This window comes from Muscardinus avellanarius (genome assembly GCF_963383645.1).
Source record: "Muscardinus avellanarius genome assembly, chromosome: 9".
Taxonomy (NCBI): domain Eukaryota; kingdom Metazoa; phylum Chordata; class Mammalia; order Rodentia; family Gliridae; genus Muscardinus; species Muscardinus avellanarius.
Window position 1 is genome coordinate 34781995 of NC_137795.1, and position 23317 is coordinate 34805311.

The 23317-nt window shown below is 38.6% G+C and overlaps 1 protein-coding gene across 1 annotated transcript in view; it reads right to left on the bottom strand.

The window, feature by feature from the left end:
* The window catches only part of LRRC72 (leucine rich repeat containing 72), a gene marked incomplete at both ends in the record, with an annotated part of 57213 nt that overhangs the window by 28311 nt on the left and 5585 nt on the right, over positions 1 to 23317 (bottom strand). The window contains one exon of the mRNA XM_080701178.1: positions 17247 to 17316. Within this exon, the coding sequence (XP_080557304.1) occupies positions 17247 to 17316 (70 nt within the window). The remainder of the gene's footprint in view (positions 1 to 17246; positions 17317 to 23317) is intronic.

Below are 23317 nucleotides of genomic sequence, written 5' to 3' on the forward strand. Positions count from 1 at the left end.
TGGACAAACAGAAAAGGGGATTCTTGTACATTTTTGTTTGGAAAGTAAATTAGTACAGCCATTATAAAAATTGCATGGCTTAATAAACTAAAAATATGTGCTCTATCAACTTCACTTCTAAATATATATCCAAAGGAATTGAAATGAATACATCAAAGGGATATATATATTACCCTGTTCATTACAGCATTATTCACAATAGCTGCTATATGGAATCAACCTGAGTGTTCATAAATGGATGAATGGACAAAGAAAATGTGGTAGGTTTACACAGTGGAATACCAATCAGTCTTAAGAAGGAAATCATGGCATTTTCAACAACCTGGAGAAGACTGGAGGATAGTGAAATAAGATAGACACAGAAGGACAAATATCACATAGTCTCACTTATATGTGGAATCTAAAAAAGTTGCACTCATAGAAGTAGAGAGTAGAAAGATGGTTACCAGATGTGGCAAAGATGGGGAAGGGGAGGTGGGAGCTGTTGATCAAAGGGTACAAAGTGTCAGTAGACAAGAGGAATAACTTTTGAGACCTATTGCACAGCAGGGTGATTACTGTCAATAATATGCATTATATATTTCAGAATAACAGAAAGAGTAAATTTTAAATGTCTCATCATAAAATAGGCGAACAAGATGATGGATATGTTTATCAGCTTGATTTAAGAATTCAATATTACATACATATGTCAAAATATCATGTATATTATATACTCCATAAATGCATAAATTGTGCTTTGCAATTAAATAATATTAATAAAAACGACACACATGAAGTTGTGTGGGTAAGTAAAATGACTTAGTGTTAAAAACATAAATTTACACACACATCTGATTTTATTTCATTCATTCAATTCAGTAAGAGCATTATTTTAAAAGACACTCTAATGAGGAAAGAGAGAAAAGAAAATAAGGCAGCAACAATATAACTTTGGAAGCTGGGAATCAAGTGTCTAGTAGTAATAAAATTAACAGAAATAAAAATGTCAAATCCTCAATCATAAAACAACCTGAAAGCCAGGCATGGTGGCGCACACTTGTAATCCCCGTGCTTGGGAGGCAGGGACAGGAGGATCGCGCAGGTTCGAAGCCAGCCACGCGCGCTGGCTTAGGAGACCCTGTTTCCAAATAAAAATGTAAAAATAGGTCTGGGAGTGTAGCCCGGAGGTAGAAGGGCTTCCAGGAACCCCAGTACCACCAATAAATAAATTAATTAATAAATAAATTAATTAATTAATAAAAAATAAAACATCCTGAAATATACCAAAATGTTCTGAAAAAACTCAATATCTAAGAGTAAAAATAAAGGGGACCTTCATCTTAAATGCAACCAGTTAGTCAAGAACACTTGAGGCAAAATCCTAACATAAAAATAGAGATGAAGAGAAATAAATGGGAATAAAATTAATTTAGAGAAAATAGATACAATGTAAGCAACAGTAGCAACATCACCATCATTATTATGCTTGAATAGATTATAAAGGGTCTTTTATACTTGAATTAAGGAAAAATGATATAAAATACACATTTTAATCACCTCATACCCATTAGGATAGATGTTTATCAGAAAAGATAAATGTTAACAAGTAAGAAATTGGAACACTTGCACACCATTGGTAGGATATGAAGTGGTGCAGGCATTATGGTAGTTCCTCAGAAAATTAAAAATGGATCTACTATATGACCTGACAACCTCACTCTGGATACATATTCAAAGGAATGGAAGTTAGGATCTCAGAGTTATCTGCACTTCCACATTCAAAACAGCCAAGAGTTCGTGGAAACAACCTAAATATCCATCAAAAGATAAAGAAGACAAAGAAAAATTCCATATTAACATAAATGAGTATTATTCAGCCTCAAAAAGAGAAAATCCACCCAGATGCAGTGGTGCATTCCTGTAACCCCAGTACTTGGGAGACTAAAACAGGAGGGTCACAGGTTTGAGGCGACCGTGCAATAAATTAGTGAGAACCTGTTTCAAAATAAAAAATTAAAAGGTATAGGGATACTCAGAGGAAACTCAGAAGTAGAATGCCCCTGGATTCAATTCCTATTACCGAGGTGGAAGGAGGAAGAGAGAGATGAGATATGTCAACGTGGCTGAAGCTGGAGGGCATTATGCTAAGTGAAATAATGGTTCTACTTATAAGTATCTAAAATATTCATACTCAGAGTCATAGAAGCAGGAAGTATAATAGTGGTTGCCAGGGGTTTCAGGGAAGGGAGAAGTAGGAGTTGATCAATTGGGTATATTTAACAACATGATAGTGTGTGTTTATGAACCTGTTAAGAAGGTAAATCACATGTTGTTTTCCTACCGCAAAAACACAAAGGTTTTGATTGTGGTGATGCTTTCATGGGTATGCATAAATGTCCAAACTCATCAAGTTGCATACATTACACATGTGCAGCTTTTTGTGGATCAGTTTATGTTTCAATGAAATTATTAAATATATTCTTTAATAAAAATGACATAATTATGTAGGGGTAAAAGATGTATAATATCAACAAATATATACTTTTACTATACTAAAAGCAAAAGGGTAATAAGATGTAAGCATTTAAAAGAAAAAAAAGTCTTGAAAAATAAAAACTCAAAAGCCAACATTAGACATGTAGGAGGGTTGGAAGAGAAAGTTGAGGAACTCTCCAAGAAAGTAGAGAAAAATGAGAAAATACAAGAAAATTTCATAATGAGTTCAGTAATTGAAAATATAGACAGAATTCCAGAAAGAGAAACAGTAAACATAGGAGAAGAAATCAAAATACCTCAGGAAAATTTCTCAAAATTGAAAGATACGAATTTCTGGATGGAAGTTTTCCCATAGTCAACACAACAGATGAAAATAGACTAATATCAAGGCACATCATTGTGAAATGTCAAAGACTGAGGGCAAAGAAAAGAGCATATGGGCTTCTAGACACACATACACACACACACACACACACACACACACACACACACACACACACACACACCTCATTTTGAAGATCAGGTCCGAGAATGGCTTCATACTCCTCAATAGCTACACAGAAAGTAAGAAGACAATAGAGAGATGCCTTATCCTCAACTAAGAATATTGTCCAGCCAGGCATGGTGGCACACACTTGAGACAGGAGGATCCAGGTTTGTGGCCAGCCTCAGCTACTTAGTGAGGCCCTTTGCAACTCAGTGAGACCCTGTTTTAAAATAAAGAATAAAAAAATAGGGCCGGAGGTGTAGCTTGGAGGTAGAATGCCCCTGCGTTCCATCCCCAGTACTGCAAAAAAGAAAAAAAGAAAAAAGAAAAATAATCTTATCAGTTAAGCATGCCAAAATATGCCAAAATATTGATTTAAATATGAGAACTGATGAAGCACAAGTATAGGCATGCACAATCTTAAAAAAAAAGTTACTGCCTGCAACACTTTCTCAGGAAGATACTGGAGAATGTACTCTAGAAAAAAAAGAAAGGCATTCAGTACAAGAAACAAGAGAGGGACAAGGATATTCCCAGGGCGATGGCCAAAGGCGATTGTAGTTCTGCACAGACACACAGGATCAGCAGTTCTGAACAAGTCAGAAGCGCCTGGTCGGACTTCCTCAAGAAAATGAAAGTAACTGAATGCATTAAGTAGATCTGGTGAACTGACAGAGTTCAGATTGAGTAAGTGATACCGATGGTTTGGAAGTATATTTGTTTGATAGGGCTGCCATAACATATCGTAGAAAGGTTGGCTTAAACAGCAGAAACTGTACAGTCCTGGAGGCTCAAAGCCCCAGATCAAGGTGTTGGTGATACTTGGTTTCATTCAGAGGCCTTGCTGCTTGGCTGTACATCACCACATTCTTCTCAGGTCCTTTTGGGATCATCTCTGTATTCTGCACAGGACTAGTATCTTTCTTTCTATGCCCCAATATCTACTTTTTGTAAAGACTCCAGTCATATTAAATTGGAGGCCATCCTAATTACCCCCATTTCATTATTCCTCTCAATGCCCTATCTCCAAATACAGTCACATTTTGAGATACCAGGAATCAGGACTTCAGTGTTTGAATTTGGGGGAGGGGCCATGATTCAGACAGAACAAAAATCAAATAAAAAAATCAAACAAATAAAAACTTAAGAGAATTAGAGGAAACACAATAAAGGAAAAACAGAGTATAATACATGGCTTAGTTCTGAAAAGCATACTTAGTCACAACAATATAACCCTTGAATATTGATTTAACCCAAATTACAACAGGACCACATCAAGAGTCTAGGGAATGGAAAGTATGCATGTGTGTGGTAGAGTGGGGGCAAGAGAGAGAAAGAACTAAGTTCTCATCTTCCGTAGTGGGAACAAAAGAGCTATTGTCTGAAAGAGAAAAATCAAGAAGTAGTAACAATACCAGCATGTAATTTAGAGAAATGCTGATAAATAAGAAAATGTCACTTAAAAGAACTGAATGTTGTCGCATCAGAGGAATGACAGACGGGGGCAAGGTCCTGAGAACTGTCGCTACCTTGTAGAACTAATTTTTAAACTGTCAGTACATGCATATATATACAGTTCTATTACAAAATTTTAGGGAATTTTCGGAGGGAAATAGGGTGGGGAAGGGTGAGACTTGATGAAAAGACAGTTCAATCCTATATACATTTGTGAACTATCAATACCACTTTCAATATTATGAACAGAGAAAGATGATACTTTGGCTACTGTGTGCGCATTTCTTGGATTAGCACGTCGCATATACCACCTCATTTCCTTTTTCAAGACAACTTTTGAAGCTGTCATGGAGTATAAATCCTCTGTATTCTATAAGAAAACATAGCTCTGTAGACATAATGTGATTTGCCAAATGTCGTCAGCTGGTTAGTGATAAAACTATAGCTATGCCGGAATCTTCAGTTTAACATCCATTCATTACGTAGCTCCGACAGAAATCATTAATGTGCTTTTCAACTTTTTTTTTCTCCCCCTCTGTGGTACTGGGGATGGAGCCTAGGGGGCTGCTACCTCCGAGCTACACTCCCAGCCCTATTTTTTATTTTTTTTATTTTGAAACAAGGTCTCATTAAGTTGCAGAAAACCTCACTAAGTAGCTGCGGCTGGCTGCAAACTGCAATCTTCCAGTCTCAGCCTCCCAAATGCTGGGATTACAAGCACGCCTGGCTGCTTTTCAACTTTCTTCTTCTTTTATTTATTTATTTATTTTTTGGTGGTATTGGGGTTCCTGGAAGCCCTTCTACCTCCGGGCTACACTCCCAGACCTATTTTTACATTTTTATTTGGAAACAGGGTCTCCTAAGCCAGCACACGCGGCTGGCTTCAAACCTGCGTGATCCTCCTGTCTCTGCCTCCCAAGCGCGGGTATTACAAGCTTGCGCCACCACGCCCGGCTGCTTTTCAACTTTCTAAACACTATCTAATAAAAATCGGGAGACACAAATAGGCATGGTTGGTGGCACATGCCTATAATCCCAGTACAGGCATGAAACTAAGACAGGAGAATCACAGGTTTGAAGCCGGTTTCAGCAACTTAGCAAGACCCTGTTTTAAAATGAAAATAAAAAGGGCTGGGGGTGTAACTTGGAGGTACAATGCCAATTTTGGTACTTGGTAGAGTACCAAAACAAACAACAAACAAACAAAACAATGGGAGACACTTGTCATAATTTTTTGGATTCCCAGAATCTAAAACTCCTCCCAATAATTGAAGGAATCTCCCCATCTGAGCATTGGTTGGTGGAAATCAGAACCTATTCCTCACTGGACAAAGGACTTGTTTTGCTCTGACTTCCGGCAGGACAGGACCTAGACTAAGACAATCTGATGTATATGCTTTGAATCTGGAATCAAGAAATAGTAAGGCAAGAGGTTGAGAGAGTTGCAAGTTAATTCTGGTGGCAGGAAAGATGGAGATAACACGATTTGTTTTCCATGGTAGTGAAAGTGATGGCAGTGGTAACAGTGGGTGTGTCCAGGCTGGGGCTGGTGACACCAACAATGCAAGCTGGAGCTTTGGCTGTGGACTGACACGTCAACAGTGCTTGTGGGAGCTGGTTCTGTAGCATGGTTTTGACCATAGTTCCCTTGGATCCTTAGTGATTTCTGAACTTGAATCTCAAAGTCCCTAATATCTACCCAGTATCTTTTCAATTAATACTTTTTCTTCTTAAATCATCAGAAGCATGCCCTCTCAACTAGTGTTGAACTAGTGCTCATGCAAAGAAAAGTTTCTAGCTATAATGTCAAACAGAAACAAATGTTTTCGAATGAACAAAATGCTAAGCAATAGGTTACCAACTTCTCCTCCTCTAATCTATACTTGATGGCCAGTTACATGCCATTTGTGATTTGCTGACAAAATGAAATTATTGCGTTCATGAGAAAATATAAGAGTTTTTGTTTATCCGTTCTTCTATTCAACAAACATTGTGGGGCAACTTCTGTGTGCCAGACTCTGCTAGCTTCTGTGGATATAATGGGGAACAAAAGAGATGAAAATTTCTGCTTTTGTTGTTGTAGGGAGAGATTAATCAGCATACACAATAAGTGAATTGTGTATTATGGTATAAATCACCAAGTTCTGTAAGAAGAAATAAAGGCCGGAGGTCAAGAATGCCAGAGGGAGGTCAGATTGCATTTTAGTGAGGTTGGTTGGAGTCCGAGAAGATATTAGAAAATATTCCAAAGGGGAAGGAGTGGAGCCTGTGGGATGTCTGTAATAGCAGACAAACCAGGGACTAGTCCCAGAGACAGTAAGGTGCCTGGAGTGGCTGGATCAGAGTGAGCTAGGGACAGATGACTCTGAGAAGAACAGAAAGCCAGGGCCGATCTGTGTAGGACCTTGCAGATTACTGTAAGAATTCAGCTGAAAGTAACAAGGAGCCCTCTGGAGTTTTGAATGGAGGTATGATCTTTTTCACGTAGGTTTCCACAGATCACATTTTTTCATCATATTGAGTGATTCTACTCTACTCTAAGCCGACACTTCAAGGGGACACTCCAAAACTGCCTGCTCTTCAAAACTGGCCTTGATTCTGTGAAAATTGGGTCTTACAACCCTTATTTGAAAGGTGCAGCCGGGCGTGGTAAAGCACGCCTTGTAATCCCCGCTCTTGGGCTGAGACAGGAGGATCACACAGGTTCGAAGCCAGCCTCAGCTACTTAGTGAGACTCAGCAATTTAGTGAGACCCTGTTTCCAAATAAAATATAAAACAGGTCTAGGAGTATAGCCTGGAGGTAGAAGAGCCCCTGGGTTCCACCCCCAGTACCACCAAAAAAAAAAAAAAAGAAAGAAAAGAAAGGTGCAGTGGTGCAGGCTCATCATTCCAGAGACTTGAGGCTGTGACAGGAGGATCATAACTTCTATGCCAGCCTGGGAAACTTAGTAAGACCTTGTTTCAAAATAGAAATAAAAATAAGAGAGGGCTGAGGGTGTGGCTCAAAGGTAGGCTGCCCCTGGATTCAATCCCCAATACCACACACACAAAAAGAAAAAGAAAAAGAAAAAGAGAGAAAGAAAGAGAGAAAGAAGACAGAAGAAAGAAGAAAGGAGAAAGAAAGAAGAGAGAAGGAAGGAAGGAAGGAAGGAAGGAAGGAAGGAAGGAAGGAAGGAAGGAAGGAAGGAAGGAAGGAAGAGCTCAGGATATAGGTCAGTGGTATAGTGCCCTCTGGGTCTCTAGTATGGCAAAACAAAGCTAAGACAAGAACAAATATAAATTTTATCTAACCACTGACTGCAGTGACTTCATATTTGTAGCAGCTCTTTCTTTGCTTTGGCATCTCCTGTTGAAACCCTGTGCAAACCTTAACCCTTTCTTAGCCTTTCTAGGACCTCTGCATATCATCTTGTGAAATATAACAAGTGTTATAGATATTAGTAATTAAGGTTAGAATAAAAGAACTTGTGATTGCCTTGGTCATGACCCCAAATAAACTGTGAGTATTTTGGTGAACTAAAGCCAATGAATGTGATGTAGCTTATGAATTTATTGCTATTCAATAAATTCTGACATGTGGAAAGACACAAATCTGTTCAGTCTGTTAATGCATAGCTTGCTCACCACAATCAGCAATAAAACAACATGGTGAAATTCTGGAAGGTCTATATTTGTGTGTTAACTAAAAGAGTATATTATTGTATGTTTGGATATTGAAATTTCAGTATTTCCTAACTTTACATAAAACTTTAAGTATGGGTTGGAGATAATTTTTTTCCTTTTTGCAGTACTGCAGATGGAACCCAGGGGCATTCTACCTCGGAGCTATACCCCCAGCTCTATTTTTTATTCTTTATTTTGAAACAGGTTTTCACCGAGTTGCAAAGGCCTCGCTAGGTAGCTGAGGAAGTCTGAGAACCGTGATTCTCCTATCTCAGCCTCCCAAATGCTGGGATTACAAGCATGTGCCACCTCCCCCAGCAAGAATTTTTAATAATATACACTAAGAAATAAAAAGGAAAATTTTAACAAACTTTCAGCATTCCTGAGTTCATTTTAATGCTATTTCTATCCAATAAATTAAAACAGTGTATTTATTTCTTAGTTTAAAATATGTATAGTAGTCTGGGCACTGTGGCACACATCTGTAATCTCAGGTGGGAGGCAGAGATAGGAGGATCACAGGCTCAAGGCCAGCCTCAGCAACTTCAAGACCCTATTTCAAAAGCAAAAGGGCTGGGTGTGTATAGCTCAGAGGTAGAATGATCCCTGGGTTCAATCCCCAGTATCAAAACAAAAATTAAGAAGCTGGGCACAGTAGCACATGGTTGTAATCCCAGCACTTGGGAGGCTGAGACAGGAGGATCGTGGTTTGAGGACAGCCTCAGCTACTTTGAGGCCCTTTGCAACTCAGGGAAACCCTGTTTTAAAATAAAGAATAAAAAATAGGGCTGGGGCTGTAGCTCAAAAGTAGAATGCCCCTGGGTTCCAACCCCAGTACCACAAGAGAGAGAGAGAGAGAAGAGAAAAGAGAGAAAGAGAGAGAGAGAGAGAGAGAGAGAGAGAGAGAGAGAGAGAGAATTTAAAAGTATATTGTACTTAATAAAGTCTGCATTTAAAAAACATTCAGAAATAACTATTTTTATCTAGTACAGACTTTTATTCTTATATTTTTCTTCTTTCTAAGTTACTAAATTTTTGGAAATGTCCTTTTCAAAAGTAGGCTATATTTCTTGGTGAAATGATGCCTAGATATATTTCATACATATCCACAAATTTCACAACCATATATTAAAGCCTTATTTTGGTTATGGATATTATTGATTTCCTTTTAAGGAGGTTTTAAATATATTTTAAAAATATAATTCTTTCATCCAAGTTGACACAGCAATGTGATTAATGTTGCCCTGAGGTGACAGAAATACGTAAGAGTTCAAATTATATGGAATGCATGCTAATTAATTTTGTTCTTTAACTGTGCTTAAGTGGAACCATAGGGTTTGTGTGCTTCAATCATTTTGGGGGGAAAAGGTAAGATATGTACAAGTGAATTCATAAATACATAGGTGAAATCTCTGTGTGTGTGTGTGTGAGAGAGAGAGATATTGGGGATTAAACAAGGGAACATTCTACATTCAAAATAGACACCTAACACTATATTTTATTTTTATTTTGAAATAGGATCTCTTTAGGTTAATAAGAGTCTCACTACTTGCCGAAGCTGACCTCAAACCTGCAATCCTATTTCAGCCTCCCAAGAACTGGAATACAGGTGTGCACCATCATGCTCTGCTCATATGTGCAAACATAGTACAATAATACACGAATATATCTGATTGAGAGTGCCAAAATAATCAAGGACACAAAACATGTTGTAAAGTTACCTGTTGAAGCCGGGTGTAATTTTGCACATTTGTAATCCCAGTACTTGAGAGGCTGAGATAGGTTTTGCAGCCAGCCTCAGTAACATAATGAGACTCTCTGCAACTTGGTAAGATCTTGTTTCAAATAAACAAAAAAATAGGGCTAGAGGTGTAGCTCAGAGGTAGAATACCCTGGGTTCAGTCCTCAATACCACACACACACACACACACACACACACACACACACCACCACCACCACCACCACCACCACCACCACCACCATCACCACCACCAGAAACAACAACAAAACTAGCTTTGGAAAAGTACAGCAGCCCTTTGCCCTTTGCCCTTTGCCCTTTGCCCTTGCCCTCTCACCCCCACTGGCAATGGATGGCTTCACTTTTCTTAGTTTTATTTACCCAGTCAAACAGAGTCTGGAAATATTATATGGAAAATTCCAGAAACAATCAGTTTAAAACGGCACACTCTGTGTGGTTCAATGAAATCTCACGCTGTCCTGCTGCATCCTGCCAGGGATGGGAAGCATCCCTTCTCCGAGTGGATCCATTCCATATCTGCCATGTACCTGCTAGTCAGTTGGTGTCTTGATATCAGATCAACTGTCACAGTATCATAGTGTTTATGCTCAAGTAATCCTTATTTTACTTACTAGTAGCCCCTAAGAACAAGAGAAATGATGCTAGCAATTTGGGTATGTTGCAGAGAAGCCATAAAGTGTTTCCTTTTAAGGAAAATGTGAAAATATAATAAGATACTTAAGAGTAAAAGGGAGACCACAGTCATATAAATATTGTAACAGTACATGGTCATCTTTGTTTTATTATATTAGTTTTGTAAATCTCCACCTGTACCTATTAATAGACTAAACGTCATCATAGGTATGTATAGAAAAAATACTATAGAGTTTGTGACTATCTATAAATTCAGGCATCTACAGTATGGGGGATATCTTGGAACATATCTCCCACTGATAAGGGAGGACTAAACTATACTACTATTCAAAGACTTCTTTGTCAAATATTTATGAGACTGATGAGCTGCCTACTATGCTAAAAGGGCAACTTCTTTGTCAAATGTTTAAAACAACAAATTTAAAATAATTATTTCCATTTTCAAATAGTGACTTGCTAATTTTATACATCAATATTCTTTCCTAGAATATAAAATTATTTGTACTATTCATCAAATTCTCAGTATGTGATGAATATTGGGGATAGGAAGTAATAACAAATCTTTACAGAATAGAGGAATAAGCCTAGGATTAAGATCTCTCTTAAAGCAATTTTTTTGGTTTTGGGGGGCTTTTTTTTTTAGATAACATCTCACTATTGTGTCCAGCCAGGGTAGCCTCAAACTTTTTGGGCTCAAGCAATCTTCCTGTCTTCTCTTAGCCTCTTAATTACCTAGGACTACAATGTATACTACTGCTCCCAGCTAGCAATCTTTTTCTAATTTGACCACTCTCTGGTCAGTTAGTATGAGCAATGTTATTATAAATATTTCAGTTATTCTTTAGATAGTGAAGAGGAATTCTTTTTACTTAAATTGATTTGGTAAAATTTGTTGAATGTTAGATTTGTGATCCACAATAGAAACTTAGTTTCCATTTTGGATAGGTGATGAGGCTTTATCAAGCTTTTCATCAAATGCTTATCCAAATCTGAGACAAAATGAAATATAACAAATACTACTGTACTTTCAGAAATAGAAAGATACTAACATGTGACACCACATTTATGTATAGAGAGCTCATTATTTGAAATCCATAAGAGGAAAATTTTAAAGTAAGAGCCCAAGTAGGAAAAGATAACATGCATGTTTTATACTAAATTATAGTGTAAAATATGAATCACTTATATAACCTGTCTGAACCAGACCCACCTTCTCATGAAAGGTTGAAAAGGATGAGGAATTGGATGCCCAACTGGCCAGACTTGGCTGGAGAATGGGACAAGAAAGGGAGCCTTCTGAAGGCCTCACTTAATATTTACCTAAGAGCAGGTGCCTCCCTAATGATATCAAGGGACATTAGGAAAATATAATTCCAAAAGGGAACAGGTATAGTACTAATAAGTATTTGTGAAGTAATGGGAGGAAATGAACCCAAAAAGGGACCTAGAGTTGCCAGAGGAAACCGAGAGAGGCTGGGCCATTACAGGTCTTTAGAAACAAACTTGGGTCTATTTCATCATTAGGTTCAGACTAGGTCACATTCTAATATCCAGTAGAGACAGTCTGTGGGAAGTATGCGGCCCTCTAGTGTGCTAGGCTCCCAACTCACCAAACTACATTCATTGCCTCCAGCGCTTACTGCATCCTCTCACTGCAGGCAGCTTGCAAATGTAATGTTCTCATTCAGAGCACAGTCACTCCCTTATGCCTCTCCTAATTTTGTCACCGGAGCAGTAACCATCACATTTATCCTGTCAGTACCTAATGCATGTACAGAATAAGCACTGTCAATTAGAAGGCATGGGTCCCAAGTAACTTCTAAGCTCCACTCAAACCAGCATGAAAGATAACACTTACTATCTCACCTATCGAGAAATCCAGATGTCATGAGAACCTCAGTCTTCCAAGCTTCATAATTCTCTGTGATTTTTCTCCAAATGTTGAACTGATTCATTGGTAGGATAGTTTCTGCCTTCACATGCAGGCAAAAAAGCATCCAAAGAGAACAGGGGATTCTCTTTTGTATTCCCTTTTAGGTTAAAAGAAATATTTTCCAGAAGCCTCCCAGCAGATGTGCCCTCTGTCTCCATCATAATAGGATAATAGGCTCATTCATTGACTAGCCCAGACACTCTCGAGGGTGAGATTATTCTGATATGCTATGCGGTTTGAGATCTACGTCTGGAACTGGATGGGGCTACCTACTTGAGTGAAATGAGGAAGAGTATGTTCCAAAACCCAAACCAGATTTTGCTGGATAAGAAAAAGGAGAGACCAAGACCGGATAGTGAGTGGACAACTACTAATGTCTTCATAGACCTCAATAAATACTGTGGATTGAGTAAGTAGAAAATAAATAAATAAATAAATAAATAAATAAATAAATAAATAAATATGGGTTCACTTTATTTGACTGTGCCTTATTTTTCCTAAATAGATGGTAATTTAAGAGATTCACCAATGCAAAAATGATGCTGATCACAAGTTCACAACATTCTCTACTAAATGTTACAATTCCAAATATTTATTTTCATGTCATTGTTCATGTTGCTCACCACAATTCTCCAGACCACTCCACATTGGCATAATATGTTCTTGGTGGTCAACCTAGAATAGTCTTGGTTTCAAGAAAACTCATAATAAAAATTTTTTTTTTTTTTTGCGGGTCTGAAGATGGAATCCAGGGGCATTCTACCTCTGAGCTACGCCACCTGCCCTATTTTTTATTCTTTGTTTTGAAACTGGGTCTCACTGAGTTGCAGAGGGCCTCACTAAGTAGCTGAGTCTGTCCGCGAACCGCGATCCTCCAGGTCTCAGCCTCCCAAATGCTGGGATTACAAGTGTGCGTCACCACGCCCGGCTTCATAATCATAATTTTACATGTGAACTTCAATGCAGTAGTATAATATCTAATATGCCTGTTAGAGTTTGGCAGTATAAACTCTGAGGCAATTCAGCACACAGTCAGTTATAGATAAATAAGAAAACCCACACTAGCCTATTTACTTATTGTTATAGTTAGATATAGAATGACCCTTTATATACTTTCAATGTTATGTGGACTACACAAATCTATTTACTTTTCTTTCCTCCTTTCTTTCTTTTCTCCTTCCTTCCTTCCTTCCTTCCTTCCTTCCTTCCTTCCTTCTTTCTTTCTTTCTTTCTTTCTTTCTTTCTTTCTTTCTTTCTTTCTTTCTTTCTTTTTGTGGTACTAGGGGTAGAACCCAGAGGCTTTCTACCTCCAGTCTATACTCCCAGACCTATTTTATATTTTATTTGGAAACAGGGTCTCACTAAGTTGCTGAGAGCCTCACTAAGTAGCTGAGGCTGGCTTCGAACTTGCGCGATCCTCCTGTCTCAGCCTCCCAAGTGCGGGGATTACAAGCGTGTGCCACCACGCCCGGCTCTTTCTTTCTTTCTTTCTTTCTTTCTTTCTTTCTTTCTTTCTTTCTTTCTTTCTTTCTTTCTTCTTCTTCCTTCCTTCCTTCCTTCCTTCCTTCCTTCCTTCTTTCCTTTCTTCTCTTTCTTCCTTTCTTCCTTTCTTCTCTTTCTTTTTTTCACTTTTTGCAGACCTGAGTATGGAACCCAGGGGCATTCTACCTCTGAACTATACCTCCAGCTCTATTTTTTTATCCTTTATTTTGAAACAGGGTCTCACTGAGTTGCAAGGGCTTCACTAAATAGCTGAGGCTATCTGCCACCGCGATCCTCCTGTCTCAGCCTCCCGAATGCTGGGATTACAAGCGTGCGCCACCACGCCTGGCACAGATCTGTTTGTTAAAGAGCAATGTAAGTGATGGCAATTTGAAAGATAATATAGTTTGTTGCATATAAATCAAACTCTAAAAATAATTCAGTCTTTTTTTATATCCTTTCCCCATTGCAACCCCCACTACATAAACAAAGGAATAAAATTGATAAAGCATGCAATTCCTTCCCATGTGCACAATGAATCTACAGGTCAACGGTGTGAAAATCCAGTAAGTGGCTGGAGGTTGGACAATTTCTCCACTCTCAGAAAGTAAAAATATAAAATATAAAAAATTTTAATTATACATCTCCCTTAGACATAATTCTAAGGTTTCTACATGTTCTCTCTTTGAAAATTGCAAATCACTGAACACCATAAGGAGCACACCCTAAAAACAGAGATAAATCATTTTTGCCATGCCTGATGATGTGCAGCTTGTTCTAATCAGAGGTCACATGCTAAGACCCAGGATAATTTTGGGCGGAGTGTTTAGAGTGCTGCATGCGCTTTCCATTTCAGTCGTTAGCTGCCTGGGCCTTGAAGGTATTTGTGTTTGTTCTCCTGGAAATTACTTCAAGCTTATGAGGCTTATGCTTATAGTTAACACTAGAAGCACTTTTATTTTCCATTTTCCACTCAATGGGTTTGAAAAAAACACCCAAAATGAAATATTGAAATATTTTCATAATATGGCTGTTTAAAGATTCAGTGCTGTGAATTTTGAGTTCTACAGGAAAGAAGATTACTGCTGGGAACAATTTTTTTTTAAAATCACCTGGTGTTTGGAAGCTTAGATTCAAAATGCTAAGATTGATTTATCAATATATAGTGAACAAATAACAAACTGTTAGAAAACCACATTTTTGAAAGTTGAAAACAACCTTGTGGCTAGCTGACAGTAATAATTGTCTGGGTTTGAATCTTAGTTGAATTTTGCTCTTTTGCTTGGAAAGAGTTTAGAGCCCCACACTTAGGCCTCTATTATCAGGGAGAGTGAGATGGCACTTCCTCCTAAACCCTAGCATAGCCAGGAGTGGTGTTGCATACTTGTAATCCCAGTACTGCGAGGCTGAGATAGGATGATCGCAGGCTCGAAGCCAGCCTCAGCAACTTAGTGAGGCTCTCAGCAACTTAGTGAGATCCCGTTTACCAATAAAAAATAAAATAGGGCTGGGAGTGTAGCCTGGAGGTAGAATGCCTCTAGTTTCCATTCCCAGTGTCACCAAAACAAACAAACAAACAAACAAACAAAAAATCCTAGTATATAAGACAAGCTTCAAAGCTCACATTCTGGGACTTTGAGACCTGTTAATTGCAGTTGGGAACATGGTGGCCTGGTGCTGGATGATTCTTGAAGAAGCTAAATTGGCTTGGTTAGTAACTGGACACACTGACCACCTTGGCTTCTGACTGCCGAACAAAGGGGTGCGAGTTTTGGGAACTGAAAGCAGGACTGCTGTAGCAGTGCTGATCTGGGAGACTTTACAAGAGATTCTTCCCAGGATAGTTTTCCAAGGTCCAAAGGCACTCGGTGACCTGAAGCACAGGATAGAGGTGAGGTGAGGTCAGGAGTGGCCAGTGAGGAGGAGGAGTCAGAGCCGGAGAAGCCTAGCAGTAAAGCTTCTGAGTGATCCATAAAAAGAAGAGTCAACTTGGAGCATCTGCTAGTACAAAGCAAAACACTCTCCCTTGCTTTTCCTTTTCCTCTTCCCCACCCCATTTCATATGAAACCTGGGGAGGACTAGGGTAGAAGCGAGGGAGAAGAAAAATAGAGTTAATAATGGAGGCAGGTAGCCATCTACAGTCAGTCCTAGCCGTGTGTGTGTGTGTGTGTGTGTGTTTGTGTGTGTGTGTATGCGTGTGTGTGCGCGTGTGTGCGCGTGTGTGCGCGTGTGTGTGTTTTGTGAAAAAAGGGTGACTGTTGATTAATGTATTCCCATTTATGAACAAGGATTATGACTATGACCAAATGTACTATATGATTTTTTGTTACCTAGGAGAGGACAAATGAGACTATCCAAGTATCCTTCCAGGATCCAGGGAAGAAATAGTCTCCACTGAGCAGTTTCAACAGGACATAAAAGACAGAAATAAAATTGCAGCCTAATAGAATCTCAGAGATTGTCATTTTAAAATATGCTATATATATCTGATATGTAGATTACAGGTATGTATAAGTTTCTTACATATATTAAGTATAATTTTTATACTTTTATTGGTACATTATAGTCTCACATCATCATGTAGCTCATAGTGATGGTGGCATACACGCACACGGCACTTGGTGGACTTTCCCCGGCTCCCTCCCTCTCCCTCCTTTCCCACATAAAATATTGAGATTGACATCAATATTCTCACATATGTACATAATGTCAATGGAAGTGGTCCCTTCACTGATCCTCCCTGCCCTCATCTTCCCCTTGACCATCTCCTTCGTTTCTCCTCTATTATCTGAAGTCCCTCTGGTATCCTGATTACCCCCCAGCTTCCACAAATGAGAGAAAGCATATGACCCTTCACTTTCTGTGACTGTCTAATCTCACTTACTATAGTGTTCTCCAGGTCCATCCACTTTTCTGAAAATTACATAACTTTGTTTTCTTTATTGCTAAGTAGAATTCCATTGTGTTTATCTCATAATTTTGTGATCTATTCATTTGTTGATGGACACTTCGGCTGGTTCCCGAATTTGGCTACTGTGAATTAATTGGGTTGCTATAAAATTTTAAGTAATAACTCTTTTAAAACCATGAAAAAGCCAGGTTTGGTGGTGCACACTTGTAATTCCAGTACTTGGAAGGCTGAGATAGGAGGATCCGGGTTCATGGCCAGCCTCAGCTACTTAGTGAGGCCTCCAAAACTTAGACCCTTTATCAAAATAAAAAGTAAAATTGGGCTGGGGATATAGCTCAAAGGTAATATGCCCCTGGGTTCAATCTTCAGTACCGCAAAAAAAAAAAACCATGAAATTAATATAACTTTAATTTTGGTAATTTAAAGGTAAAATATGATACTACCTTGTTATGATGAAGCCATAAGTATTTTAGTCTTTTAAACCTAGAAAGATCAATGACCTCTGTCAGTTCCCTGGAAAGAAAAAAAAAATGTGAACATTAGCAATGATTAACTCACTGAGAGGGAAGTCTGCTCATAAAGTTAGCACTGCTGAGAAATAACCTAAGCAGTAACCTGTTCTTTCACAATTGTTGGCACACTTATCTGCTAATTTCTGAAATTCCATAATTATAATCTAATTCTTCTGGATTAAGTTTTTGTCAGCTAAAGATAATACATTCTCAGAGAAAGCATTTTATCACATTAGCAGAAATTTACATCTCATTATGACTGAATTTATTGCAACCTCATTTCAAAACAGATTTTACTGCAGAGAAGGCAGATGGAAAGAAAATGAAAATGAAGATGGTACTGGATTTTCAAGTAAATGTGGAAAACACAGTTGGCTGCTGCTTCAAGACTGTCAACAGCTTTCTCACTTTGAGGTTGGTCCTGGCCTTGTCAGATCACAGATTGGACTGAGATGAAAATTGCAGGACACCAATAGTCAGAGACTGAGTACAGTGCTTTTTTTAAATTATTAATTGTAGGGTCAATATATTCCCCACCCTTCTTGAACTGTGGGGACTCTAGCTACCCAAATGACCCCAGTCTTTGTTAGGATGCAGCTCACTCAGCCAAGGGACAGGTGGAGAGTGGGCAGAGGGAGCTGTTAGCAAAAGGGCAAGCTCAGACAAGGAGAGTTGGCCATTTAATGGATGTGGCCTAGAGTTTTCAGATTGCTTTTATTTCTCAGAGCAAAAATTGTGGGACTCAAGTATGTATGCGTTTATGTCTCTTTCTTTATCAAACATTCTAGAGCACATATTACGTGCCAGGCAATTATGTAAGTACTTTAAAATATTAATGCAAATTATTACCCCATATATTAATTTCTTTATGATAATAGTGTGTGTGTGTGTGTGTGTGTGTGTGTGTGTGTGTGTGTGTGTGCATGTTACAGGGAATTGAACCCAGGGGCTTTCTACCTCCCAGCTATATCTCCAACCCTATTTAAAATTTTTATTTTGAAACAGTTTCTCGCTAGGTTGATATGAGTCTCACTACCTGCAGAGGCTGTCCTCGAACCTGCAATCCTTCTGCCTCAGCCTCCCAAGTATTGGGATTACAGGCATGTGCCATCATGCCCGTGTTCTTTCAAAATTGTTGACGCACTTCGTCGCTAATTTGATAACTTCCTTTTACAATTTTATTTTTTTAATTTGGTGCTGGGGATTGAACCTTTCACATACTAACCAAGCACTTTACCATTGAGCTATACCCCTAGCTTAACTCTCACAATAATTATTTGTGTGTGTGTGTGTGTGTGTGTGTGTGTGTGTGTGTTGTATGTTACTAGGGATTGAACCCAGTGGCATTCTACCTCTGAACTATACCCTCAGCCCTATTTTATATTTTATTTTAAAATAGGGTCTTGCTAAGTTGCTAAGGCTGGCCTCGAATCTGTGATCCTCCTATTTCAGTTTCCCAAGTACTGAAATTACAGGCATGCACCACCATGCTGTTTTTTCATAATTATTTTCAAACTTAGGACTCTGAGAGACTAAAATTTTCTTAATTTTATGAAAAAATATATATGCATATTCAAACAATATTCTAAACCAAATAAACCTTTCTTGCCAACTTTTTATATTGGAAAATTTCAACCCTAAGAAAAGTTTTAGAAGTGGTATACTAAAACATTGTAAGCTGGGCATGGTGGCGCACCCTTGTAATCCCCGCACTTGGGAGGCTGAGACAGGAGGATCACAAAGGTTCAAAGCCAGCCTCAGATACTTAGTGAGGAGGCTCTCAGCAACTCAGTAAGACCCTGTTTCAAAATAAAATATAAAAGAGGTCTGGGAATATAGACTGGAGGTAGGAAGCCTCTGGGTTCCACCCCCAGTACAAAAAAAAAAAACCCAAAAACAAAAAACAAAAAAACTGTAGAACCTTCATATATTGCCATAATTTTCCTCACTCTTTCACACACACACACACACACACACACACACACACACACACACACACGGTTTGGCTTGGTGAAAAAAATTTATTTTGCAGTATTGAGAATGGAACCCAAGCTACACCCCCAGCCCTATTTTTTAAATTATTTTGAAACAGGGTCTCATTGAGTTGCAAAGGGCCTCACCAAGTAGCTAAGGCTGTCTGAGAACCACCATTCTCCTGTCTTAGCCTCCCAAGTACTGGGACTACGAGCATGAGCATGCACCATCATGCCCAGCTGCTTGGTGAAATATTTGAAAATTAAGTTTCAAGCTTATTATTGTAGGCCTCTTACTCCTAAATAATTCAGTATGTATATCCTCCAAATTAAAATTCTTTTGAAAAATCACAATATCACTAACATACCTAAAAGATTGTTTAATTCAGTAATTTTATCTTCTATATTATCATATTTATTTTCCCCATTGACCCTACATTTCTCTTATAGTTCATTTAAATCCTGAATTTTATCAACATTCAGGAATTGCATTCAGTTGATATAATCAAACCCTTTAGTCTTTTAAAAAATTGTTAGCAATCACCCTCCTTTCTTTTTTCCCATTATTATTGACTTGAAAAGTCCTTGACACTTGTCTGATAGGATGTTCCAGAGTCTTGATTTATCGCATCATTTCCTAGTGACCAAATTAAAGCTAGATCACTTCTCTTTTGCATCAGTGGTAATTACTACACCAGATCAAGAGGCAAATAATGTCACTTTATCTTACTTCTGGTAAAGCTAAATTCAGTAATTTGGTTAAATGGGATCTCCTGGGCCTATTATAAACGAATGAACTTTGTCATTGAAAAACTATATGCGGAAGCCGGAGCTGGGAGTGGTGGCGCAATGCTTGTAATCCCAGCATTTGGGAGGCTGAGACCAAAGGATCGTGGTTCATGGACAGCCTCAGCTACTTAGTGAGGCCCTTTGCAACCCTGTTTCAAAATAAAGACTAAAAAAATAGGGTTGGGAGTGTAGCTCGGAGGTAGAATGCTTCTGGGTTCCATCCCCAGTACTGCAAAAAAACAAAAAATAATATGTGGAGGCCAAACTCTGACCCACGGTGTATCTTGTTTTCCAATAACTACTTAGTGATTTTGGCTTCTACTGATTATCAGAGTCAATAGATTTGTGATTATAAAATGACAGTTTTTCTTGTGTTCTCATCCTTTTTACACATATTTACTGCTTTTCTTTTGAAAAGAGCATTTGTGTTTTCCTCTCTTTTCTCTCATTTATTCTTTTCCCCATGCTCTGGGTTTACGGCTTTTAAAAACAATTCTTAGACCAGAGACCTTGAGGCTCCTTGAAGAGGGCATAGGTCCAACACTGAAACACATACGCACAGATAAAAAAAACTTTCTCAGCCAGGCGTGGTGGCGCACACTTGTAATCCCCGTGCTTGGGAGGCGGAGACAGGAGGATCACAGAGGTTCGAAGCCAGCCTTGCTGGATTAAGAGAACCTGTTTCCAAATAAAAAAAGTATAAAATAGATCTGGGAGTGTAGTCCGGAGGTAGAAGGGTTTCTAGGAACCCCAGTACCACAAAAAACTTTCTCAACAAGACCCCAAAGGCATAACAAACTAAAAGGTGAATCAATACGTGGGATTGCATGAAACTGAAGAGCTTCTGTACAGCAAAGAAAACTGTAAAGAACCTCAACTGAGAGCCAACAGAATGGGAGAAGATTTTTGCCAGCTACCTCTGATACAGGACTAAAATCTAGAATATACAGAGAATTCAAGAAACTCAGCACTCAGAAAACAAATAACCCAATCAAAAAATGGGAAAATGAATTAAATAGACACTTCATGAAAGAAGAAATTCAAATGGCCAATAAATGCATGAAAAAATGTTCAACATCATTGGCAATCAGAGAGATGCAAATCATAACTACCCTGAGATTTCACCTAACAACAACAGATGCTGGCGAGGATGTGGAGAAGTGGGAACTCTAAAACATTGTTGGTGGGACTGCAAATTAGTGCAACCACTTTGGAAAACAGTATGGAGAATCCTCAGAAGAATGGGAACAAATCTACCATTTGATCCAGCAATACCACTGTTGGGTATCTACCCAAAATATAGGAAAACAACCTACCAAACTAATGCATGTGTATCTATGTTCATAGCTGCACAATTCACCATTGCCAAACCATGGAACCAGCCAAGCTCTCCATAAGCAGATGAATGGATTACAAAACTGTGGGATATGTACACAATGGGATTTTACTCAGCCATAAAGAAAAACACAATTACATCATTTTCAGGGAAATGGATGGAACTGGAGGACATTATGCTAAGTGAGATTAGTCAGTCACAAAAAAGAAGAAATTGGATGCTTTCCCTAATATGTGAAAGCTTAGGAGAAATGGGAAACAGGAGGAACTCTAGATGAAGAAGGAGACCCTATACCTACCTGAGGGGATGGGAGGGGGGAAGAGGGAAACTCTCTAAAGAGCATGATGTACTTAAACAAACATATCACAGTCAATCACTAAGCCAAGCATGGAAAGGAGGGATGGGGAGGGAATGGGGTGGGGATTGGGCAAGGGCTAATTCGGTGATGTGTGCATGTATGTCTCCACAAGCCTTTTATCCCATTAAAATGTACTACAATGCACCAATAAAAAATAAAAATAATTTAAGTTACCTAAACCAAAGGCTTTTCAGACAAACTTCTGTGACTTTTGAGCAGTTCCCTGGTATGGCAAGAGTCCAGACTCCTCCAAAGCAACCTTCAATAGGAAATTTTCATACTTAATATGTTCTCTCTCACTTTTTTTTTTTTTTTTTTTTTTACTTTTTTGGTGGTACTGGGGTTCCTGGAAATCCTTCTACCTCCGGGCTACACTCCCAGACCTATTTTTATATTTTTATTTGGAAACAGGGTCTCTTAAGCCAGCGAGGCTGGCTTTGAACCTGCATGATCCTCCTGTCTCCGCCTCCCAAGCGCGGGGATTACAAGCGTGAGCCACCACGCCCGGTCTCTCTCACTTTAGATCTATAATTTACTTTTGTGAAGGAGCACTTGGACCTTGGAGCATCTTAACTCTTGTACTGTACAATAAATACAGCATGTTAACTGTAGGTTAACACTCAGGCTCAGAGTGTTTCAGAATTTTCTACATTTTTGCTCTTCTCTACAACGTGTGTGCTTTTAAATTTTCAAATTGGTCATTTCTTCATGCCCTTACTACCAAAAGATTCAGGATCACTTCAAAGATAGTTTTTTATGTACTAATTGATTAAACTAACTATAACAAAAATATATTTATTAGTAAAGGATTTCTTCAAGTCACAAGAGGTGATAAGGTCCATTGATAGCCTAGGATGTTTCTTTACTAAGAAACTGAGTTCCAAAGGTTACATATAAATAAAAATATTTCAAACTTGTTTAAAAATACATAATATTCATAGGCATTAAAGAGGATGAAGAATGAATATGATGAGTAGGAATATGGTATGTCCAAGTCCATTTATACCATCAAAGAATACCTGAGAATGGGCAATTTATAAAGAACGGAGGTTTATTATTTACAATTCTGGAGGCTGGAAATTCCCAAGTCAAGATGTCTACATCTGGCAAGAGACTTCTTGCCATATCATAACTTGGTGGGAGAAATTACACATGGTGGTACAATGGAAAACTCATTCTTACATCAGCAACTCATTCCTGACATAACAACCTCGCTTTGGCAGTGATGGCATTAATCCCTGTATGAAAGCAGGACCCCCATGACATAATCAAGTCTTAAGGGTCTTGCTTTTCAACACTGTTGCACTGCAGATTAAGTTTTCATCATATGAACTTCAGGGAACGCAATCTAACCACAGCAGTGTCATTACTATTAAATGAAAACCATGACTGTACAGGGTGTCAACTACTGGCCATTGAAAATGGTGGTATCACAGTCCAATCTTATCCATAACTTCCTCTTCCACCTAAGTTCTATCTCAGACACTGGGCTGCCCTACAGAAAATCCACTATTTTATCTGCCTCTTTGGGGAGGTTGTTTCCTAG